Genomic DNA, 9872 nt, shown 5'->3' with positions numbered 1-9872 from the left:
AAAGCCTACCAAAAAAGCTGCGTGAAGTGATGTCATTTGCCTCTGAGCTCAGGCGGAAGAAGCAGTTAGTGTCAGTGTTCTCCTTACGCGGGAAAGTTTTTGTGAGGCTTAAGGCAGGTGAAGAGCCTAAATTGGTGAGCAGCAAAACTGAGGTGAATGCTCTTGTCGGCAATAGAACGCAGAAATAGTTACATTAAATTTACCTATGTTTGTCTGGTAATTTGTTCTTTATGTTATATTTAAGTTAGTAATCATTTAGTTACGTATTTTTTCTTTCTCGTAGCGGCCAATTCTCTTAAGTAGTTATTTGTTTACCTTTTTTTCTGTGTTTTAGGCTGTTTTTCTTGATTTATTGTTATTTTCATTTGTTCTCATTATTCTTTTTTTCTTTTTTAATTTAACTTACTGCAATCACATCTATGACATGCATCTGTGTTTCTGTTATGTTTTTCATGTGTTTAATGCCATTTTTAGTTGTTCCTTCACCGGTGTGATGGATTTAAAGCCCTCTAGGAAATCCGCTCATCATTGATGAAAACCAAAAGATAGATAGATATTTTGTGCAAGCAATATAATGGCCTTAAAGTAATGCATTTTAATGCGCGAAGCCTCAACATCGAAAAACTGGATTATGTATGCTTAAGAATGACTCATATGCCAATAAACTAATGGATCATGTATCTGCTGCAGGTCTTGCTGGGGTTAACAAATTTATATCAACAAGATTCGCGCACAATTCAAGTCCTAGTTTGTTAGACCTCATTATCACATCAAGCCTCGGCCATATTCTTAAATTTGACCAAATAAGTTTTATCTCCGACCACGACCTAATATTTTGAGCACTACATGTAACGTTTAATTGTCTTGCTGTTAGTGTTACTTCTGTGTATCGTGATTTTAAGTCTGTAAATGTTGATGATCCGACTGATGATCTGTCAAATGTTGACTGGGATGTATGTTGGTTTGTTGAGTCGGTAGATGCTAAACTTGACTTTTGAAATAAAACTATGTCTGAATTATTGTTCGCGTTTTGAATAGCTCTTGTCCGTGGTATAATAGTAATGTAAAAGCTCGTAATAGATTATATGAGAAATGGAAAAGAACCAACACGGACTTCGCTTGGTCGCAATATAAACTTGCGCGAAATAAAGCTACCACCATTGTAAGACAAGCGAAACGGTTGTATTGTAACTCCAAGTTGAAACCATCACTACCATCAAAAGACTTATGTCCCAATTTGGGAAACCTGCATGGAAAACATAAAAGTGAGCGTAGAATTGACCCTAACATTCTAAAGGCCTAACTATAATATGAATAAGCTGCCGTAACTGACTGTCAGAAAATAAACGAAGTCTGTCAAATGCATAAGCAACGTAGTGTAAACTTTTAGGTGGCTATATTTTACTTACATGAGTTCAGTGTTGCCACATTTAATTAGATATAACAATAGCCACTATCAAGCAGTTTGTTGTAGATCACACAATTATAGTAACCTAGAAACGCCAAAGAACTGTTCGCCTTTCGAAACTTTCAGGATATCCTGGTGTTTCTGTAAGAGGAAACGAACTCCTTTTGACCTGTGTTACATGCAGGACTGAATCGAAAAAGTTACCAAGTTGAAAAATAAGGTACCAAGTTACCAAATATGATAAATAACGAAAAAAATTACCAATTTCGGTAAAAAAATACCAATGCGGCAACACTGCATGTGTTACATATGCACGTACATACGTACGAGGACATACAGCTGATTCCGTACGGAAGGTGCGATCAGTATCGCTCTTTCCTTAAGCAAATGACGTTTGGCGAAACTTGACGAAACTTGATGTTAAGCACATTCTAGTTCCAGAATAGGATTTATGTGTATTCGCACGTTTGCATACGCTTGCTTATTCATATTATAGTTAGCCCTTAAATCCGAGCTGGGCAATTTTTGCTCGCGAGCAACGCCAGCGCCGCAGTTCGTATACGTATACAGAATCAAAGCAATTTCGATTCAGTCTGCTTGGAGATTTCACCAAGGTAACATCACGCTTGGCTGTTGATTGTTTTTCTTCGTAATTTTTGCACACACTTGCCACATTTTGTGTAGGAAATTGGCAAAAAATGTCCAAAGCAAAAAGTGGTGCATTATTTTTCGATTGATGTTTGCGTGAGTTTGCTACGATTCAAACACAAAATAGTGCGACCATATATAGTTCAAAGAACCTTCAACACCCACAATGTCCATTATGCTGTCATTCCTACTTATTTTTAATATAAGCAAACTGTATTTTTCATGCCGTGTGAATTTAAAAAAATATAAAATGGGCTTCTTGCTGACCAACGTTCACTAATTTTATAATAAGTTCCATGATTTTTTTTAAAAAGGGCACAAATTGCATACTTTATTTTAGAAAAATTGCTTTCTATCTAAAGAATCGATAGAAAAATATAAATGCTGGTTTATGGCCAGAAATACTTAGTGAATAATATTTATAAGTTATACTCTATTTTTAGGGCTAAATACCTATTTATATGAAAATAATAAAATCTAAGCACCGTAACCATCTTGCCGGCTGGCATTTCAAAGATTTGATTCTAACAAAACGGTGCCCAGTTATTAAACAAATGAATTTTACCAATTTAAATTTTTTTAAATTTTACATGTAGTAAATTTTTCGTATGCAAAAGTTGCTATAAACTAATAGTATTACTTACCAGATTCATTATTCCACTATACGTATAGGCAAAATAGACCCATAGACCCATGCACGAAAAATAACACTTTTAGTACATTTATAAAAAATGTGGCAACCATAACTGAGCGCGACGCACTAATACCACGTCAAAGTGAGACTGTGTTGGTGTGCCCAGCATTGTTGTAAATGAACCCTGCAGTGAAAAGCTAAACCAGTATGCACAAATTCCAGTTCATGAACTATTATTTAAGGATAAAAGTCATACCTGTTCGTTATGAACCATAATTATACCAGTTCCGCGCAGAAAAAAGTAAACTAGTTGGTAGAAATTCTAGTTCGAAAACTGGTATTAAATGGGAGAGTCATACCAGTTCGTCATGGACTATAATTATACCAGTTCTCCGCAGTGAAATGCCAAACCAGCCAGTATATATAATAGTTCATTAACCAGTATGTGATAAAGCGACGGCCTAACATTTCGGCGATTTCGAACAACTTGTGGCGTAGCTACCACGTCCTTCGTTCAAAGCAAGCAGAATAATGAATTAACACAAACACAACGTTACTTTATTCAATATATAAAACTTAAAGTACTACAGAGAAAAGTCAATTCCAAGAAAAGCGATGAGTGATGAAATTGTAGCAAAATCGTGTGTCAACTAGTCGACTGTTGAATTTTGAATAGTTCTTGACAGCGACAGACTTGTCAAGTTTGGTTTTGACAGCTGCGACGGTGCTGCCAGGTGCTTGCAGTCTGAGGTTGTGCCCACAGTAGCCCCTCCGGAGTGACTTGAGTCTTCACGAAGAGTCACGGTTGATTTGTTTCTATTTCCTTTGAGATACGTCCGGAGATTACTAGGCCATCTTGAGCTACTTGATGATGGTGTCGGTTCCGAATCGTAAACTCTGTTGTCGTCTTGCTGCGGAATGCTACTTGCATGATTTTCCACAAATGCTGGCTTGAGACGTTCAGTAGAAATCGTTGTTGGACATCCGTCAAGGTCTACCTTAAATATGTAATCGCTGATTCGCTCCAGCACTTTATATGGGCCGCGGTAAGGTTGCTCCAAAGGCTTCTTGACTTCATCCACTCGTACAAATACATGCGAACATCTGTATAATGTTCTGTGAGCAAACGCGCGGGACTTGTTATGGTGTGCAGCGGGCAAGGACCGTATTCCCCTCATGAACTCACGGAATGGTTCGATGAAGTATTGAGGATCCGGTCGTACTTCTTCATCTATAAAGAATCCTCCTGGAAGTCGAAGTGTGGTACCATATAGCATTTCGGCTGCACTTATGATAGATGCTTTCAGTGACCTGTGCCATCGTTCAATCATGCCATTTGATGCTGGATGATAAGCGGTTGTTCGTATACGATCCCAGCCGATGAGGTTTGTAAATGCGTCAAAAAATTTGGACTCGAACTGTGATCCTCTATCGCTCGTGACCGTAGTAGGTGCGCCGAAGCGACTAATCCACCCATTGAAAAACTCGTTAACGACTGTCTCAGCATAGATATTCTTTAGCGGTACTGCCTCCGGCCATCGTGTGAAGCGATCGATGATCGTCAGGCAGTATCGATAACCATCACACAACGGCATAACAATAATGTCAATATGAACGTGTTTAAACCGTTCGCTGGGAATTTCGATTCTTTGAGGTGCATTTTGCGTGTGGCGGTGGACTTTACTCCTTTGGCATTGTAGGCATATACGTGCCCATCTTTGCGTGTCACGACTCATATGCGGCCAAACATAGCGAGGTTTAATAAGCTTCAGCGTAGCTCGTCCATTGGAATGCGAAATGTTGTGAGCATTGTCGAAAATTTTTCGTCGAAATGGCTTTGGTATATAGGGTCTGGTCGTACCGGTTGAAACGTCGCAATTTATCTCGGCAAACGCATTGTCGACTTTAAGTTTTTTAATTCTGAGGGCAGTTGTATTTGATTGCAACAGGTAACGCAACTCCTCATCTTCAGCTTGCTTAACTGCTAGCTCTTTTGCCGAAATTTCAATCGGTAGACTTATGGTGCTGCTGCGGGATAATGCGTCAGCGACTACATTTTCCTGGCCTGGGACATGTATTATCGTACTCGTGAATTGACTGATGTACTGCAGTTGTCGTTGCTGTCGTGGAGATGCCTTGTCAGACTTTTGCATGAGCGCGAAAGAGAGCGGCCGATGGTCAGTGAGTACCGAGACATTTCTGCCCTCGATCATATGTTTAAAAAATTTTATACCTTTAAAAATTGCGAGGAGCTCATGATCGTAAGCGCTGTAATTTCGCTCAGCTTTGCTCAGTTTACTCATATAAAAACCTAGTGGTTGATGAATACCGTTTACTATTTGGTCAAGTGCAGCGCCAATAGACTGATTGGACGCGTCGCAGCGTAATGTCAATAGAGAATCAGGTACGGGATAGGCTAACTGTATCGCCTCTACGAGGGCCTTTTTGCATTTTTCAAAAGCTCTTGAAGTGACTTCGTCCCAAGGGGTAGGGCGCTTATCATTCTTCTTGGCCCCTGCAATCAGTGCGACCAGAGGAGCATGTATTTCTGCTGCGTTAGGAATGTTCAACCTATAAAAATTCCACGAGCCTAGAAAACGGCGCAAATCAGCGATGGTTTTAGGTTTCGGAAAGTCACGAATGGCCTCGATACGTTGTGCTGTAAGTTTCAGTCCCGTCGTATTAATGGTATATCCTAAATAGATCACCTCCTTTTGAGCGAATATACATTTGTTTATATTAATAGAGAGCCCATGTAATGAGAGACGTGTGAAGACTTCGCGAAGATGCTTCCTGTGCTCTGCGATAGTCGAAGATGCCACCAAAATGTCGTCTATATATACATGACAAAAGTCGAAATCCCGGAAAATTGCGTCCATAAGTCGTTGGAATGACTGTGCGGCATTACATAACCCAAACGCCATAACTTTAAATTCATATAATCCGAATGGCGTTATGACAGCCGTTTTCGGAATGTCTTCGGGTGCAACGGGGATTTGGTAATACGCCCTAGTCAAGTCTAGTGTAGTAAATATTTTGCAACCGTGCAGAGAAAACGTAAAGTCGCGAAGGTGTGGTATAGGGTACCTATCAGGTACAGTGACTTTGTTTAGTCGACGGTAGTCGCCACATGCGCGCCAGCTACCATCCTTTTTCTGAACGAGATGTAAAGGACTCGGCCATTCACTTTTTGACGGAACACAAACACCCTGCCTGAGCATAGCGTCGAACTCTTTCTTAGCCGCAATTAGCTTTTCACCTGCCAGTCTTCGGGCTCTTTCAGCTACAGGTGTACCAAGTGTGGTGATATGATGCTGGATCCCATGCCTTGGCGACCTTTGCTTGATTGGCATAGTCAATGTTTCAAATTCCGTAACAATGTCGTAGACCGGGCTGTTTGCTGTAATTGAAGTCAGCTGAGAAGACTGAGCTGTTGCCATCGACGCAGGGGTAGTAGTTGTAGTCGATCGTTGCGCCACCGCCGTTTTATCTAGTACCGATGAAGATGCTGCTCGTAGCTTTGTTTCGGTTGTTTGAGATTCGAGTAATCTACGGTTTCGTAAATCTACAAGCTTATGCTTTATAAAGTCAGCGCAGAGTATCGGGTGGTCAACATCGGCAACAGTAAATGGCCAGGTAAATGTGCGGTTGAGACCGATGTCCAACGACAGCGTTTTGGTGCCATATGTTCGTATAGTTGAGCCGTTTGCTGCAAAAAGTGTAAAGCCAGATTTGTGTGTGTCTGGATTGAATTTATCAAGAACTCTCCTTGGTAGCACCGATATATCAGCGCCGGTGTCTACTAAAAATTTAAGATGGTTTGTTGTATCTATGATTTGTAGGCGAGATGTAAATGGACCTTCAGCTGTGCCTACTAAAATTACCGAAGGCCTTTCTAATTTAAATTGTTTTTGTTATATTCGCACGGCTGCCGACACTTTTTAGCTTGTCGACCGAAACGCGTATGATAGTAGCACAAACCACTCTCAGATTTTGCAGAACGATATCGCTTAACTTCACCTTTAACTTGTTCCACGGCTGAAGAAAGTGACTGAATTTCAGCTTTGAAATCGTTGAAATCAGACGTAGCGATTGCTGTTTGTTTGTTGCTGCTTTGCGTTGCATTTGCGCTTTTATCAATCGTCATAATGTTGTTTGGCATTGCGAATACTTTGTCTGCTTGCACTGCAAAGTAGTCTAAATCGCTGCTATCGCTAATTGCCAAAATGCATCGCACGTTCTGGGGCAACTGCTCCATAAATATCGTTCGTAAAATTTCATCGGGTACCTTACCCGAAGCCAAGTTTTTAAGCTGCTGAAGGAATTGCGAGGGGTTTCCTTCAATATAGGTAGTGTTGCGAAGCAGATGACGTAATTTGGCCTCCACCGTTTCTTCAAATGTGCTAATAAGCCTTTTCTTTAGTGCTGCGTATTTGCCATCCGCTGGTGGCGAAGTTATAATATCGGCCACGTAAGGTAGTGCGAATTTGCGCTATTTCAAGAGCAGCTTCTACTTGCAAAAACCACAATGCGCAATTGTTTTTCCAAAACGGTGGTAGTTTCACGGCGCGGGAAGCTAAAATATTGCCGGTGGAGTATGCATTGTCCGGGAAAGCGTTGAGCGGTGAACGTGATGAGGCTACATCTTGGAAAGAAGTTGGTGCCTCGTGCGGATCAGTAGCTTCGTCAACTTCCATGTTTCAATCGGGGTCACCAATAGTCACCGTAGCTACCACGTCCTTCGTTTAAAGCAAGCAGAATAATGAATTAACACAAACACAACGTTACTTTATTCAATATATAAAACTTAAAGTACTACAGAGAAAAGTCAATTCCAAGAAAAGCGATGAGTGATGAAATTGTAGCAAAATCGTGTGTCAACTAGTCGACTGTTGAATTTTGAATAGTTCTTGACAGCGACAGACTTGTCAAGTTTGGTTTTGACAGCTGCGACGGTGCTGCCAGGTGCTTGCAGTCTGACGTTGTGCCCACAAACTTATGCGATCAGCGACATCTGTCTTTGAATAGGCATAACCAAAACTAAAACGTGGCTAATTACTTTCATCACAAATGTCGGCTGTCGCGTCGAGTGGAGACTACCGATTCTGTTCTGAGATCTCAGGTTCAAGTGTGCGTGAAGGTTGTTAAAGTAAAGTAAGTAAATTAATTTAAATAATTATTTCAAATTTAAATTTAAATATAAAATAAATATTGTACATGAATTTAATTTGATTTGGAAAAAATCTAAATACTGAAATACCATAAATAATGAAAATAAATAATTTTTTGTTATTTTTAAAACAATAAATTTAAAAATTACACAAGAGATATAAATAAAAAATAAACAAATTTACAAAAAAAAAACAAAAATAAAAAAAAGATTCGCTCACTGAGATTCGAACTCGGATCTCTTGATTTGGCGTGCCAAAGCTTTACTCTGTCGACCATTGCCACTGTTGCAGCGCCGCGAGCAAAATGCTCTACTTATGCTTTTCACGGGGGATGAATAGGCAGTCTATCCCGTCAACTGGTATGATGCTACTAGTGTTTCTACTAGTAGCGTGCTGATGCAGGAGCGGACAATTGGCATCTCCTATGACACCGCCATGTTAAAAATACCAGTCGCTAACATTGAAAAAGGATACAACGTGAACTAGTTGGGCTGAAACGCAAACTGGTAGCATTCTGGTTCACAACTGGTAGCTTTCCCTACATGGAATATTTTAATAATGCCTGCAAAAGCCGCGACAGTTCTCTAGCTCAAAACGGCAATAGCCATTTTGCATTGAGATAAAAGTTTCAATTTAATGGAGTTACAGAAGCAGACGTTATGAAGTCAATTGAGTAGTTGCAAACAGCGTTATGTGATTTTATAATAGAAAGCCATAAATTTGAAAAAACGACTACGACCACAAGTAACATTTAAATTAATTTTTTTTTATTATTACCTGAAAATTTGGATAAATAAGAGCCTTATAAAATTGCAACATAACATTAACAGTCTATACGACCTAAAGCAGTTTTCTAAGTTCATCAGAAGATGGATACTTTTGAAAGTTTATAAATAAGTATGACAGCGACTTTTGGAAGAAGACTTAACGCTTGATGCTATTTTTTCAGAATATAAAAAGATTTTGCACTCTGTTGTTAGAGCACATGAAACTACTTTAAATACCACCAAAAACTAAAAATCGAAAAAATTTTACATAGCGCACTTTGCAAGTGGACTACTCAATTATGAGCGTCAAGTCTAATGCTATTGCTGAGGATGATATATCCTTACATTTTGTGAAACTTGTGCTGCCATTTATTCTAGGAACTCTCACACATATAATGAATCAATGCTTCACAACTTCGTGTTTTCCAACGGAGTGGAAAAAAGCTGTGATTATTCCTGTCGCCAAAAAGAATACCGCCTCTGAACCTAGCGACTACAGGCCAATTAGCATTTTGCCAGTATTCTCAAATGTGTGTGAGTCTTTAATGGCAGAGCAAATTTCATCATTCGTTCAAGAAAATAATCTTTTATCTCCGTTTCAGTCAGGATTTAGTCCTAATCATAGCTGCTTTACGGCTATGTTGAAAATACTTGACGACATAAGAATACAGTTTGACAATGGTGACTTAACTCTTCTCTGCCTTCTTGATTTTACTAAGGCATTTGACTTAGTAAATCATGACCTGCTTTGTACAAAGCTTAAATATTATTTTGGATTCTCTGATAGCTCTCTTAAACTTATGACCAGCTACCTCGCGGGAAGAAGTCAAAAGGTGATGTGCAAATCTGCCTCATCCAAATCTTGTATTGTTGCCTCCGGTGTGCCGTAAGGCTCCGTGCTTGGTCCCCTTTTGTTTAGTCTCTTTGTCTATGATGTTTTTTTCTGTACGTAAGTAGGTTAATGTTCATGCCCATGCTGACGACATTCAATTGTATTTGTCTAGCCTTGTCTTGTTGAGGAGTTGTGTTATAAATCTAGAAATTTTTAGCAAAAAAAAAACCGACTTCAACTCCCATATTAAAAATATATATATATATATATCTCCATGATATATATCTATATGATCCACTGATCGGATCTCAACCAGATTAGTATGGGACCACCTCTGAGACACTACCTTTCCGATGCAAAAAGAATTATCGAAATCGGTTGACGTGGTCCAAAGTTATGCGGTAACATACAT

General features: G+C 39.5%; 1 protein-coding gene across 1 annotated transcript; it reads right to left on the bottom strand.

The window, feature by feature from the left end:
- Positions 1-6585: 6585 nt before the first annotated feature.
- On the bottom strand, positions 6586-7387 carry LOC118755382. The gene is made up of 2 exons (XM_036490221.1): positions 7256-7387; positions 6586-7182 (listed from the first exon to the last, which is right to left on the bottom strand). The coding sequence occupies exons 1-2, from the start codon at positions 7385-7387 to the stop codon at positions 6586-6588; spliced, it is 729 nt and encodes a 242-aa protein (XP_036346114.1).
- Between the last annotated feature and the right edge of the window lie 2485 nt (positions 7388-9872).

This window comes from Rhagoletis pomonella, unplaced genomic scaffold (genome assembly GCF_013731165.1).
Source record: "Rhagoletis pomonella isolate Grant_MI unplaced genomic scaffold, Rhpom_1.0 Rhpom_scaffold_06120, whole genome shotgun sequence".
Taxonomy (NCBI): Eukaryota; Metazoa; Arthropoda; class Insecta; order Diptera; family Tephritidae; genus Rhagoletis; species Rhagoletis pomonella.
This window is presented reverse-complemented; position numbering and strand designations above follow the sequence as displayed.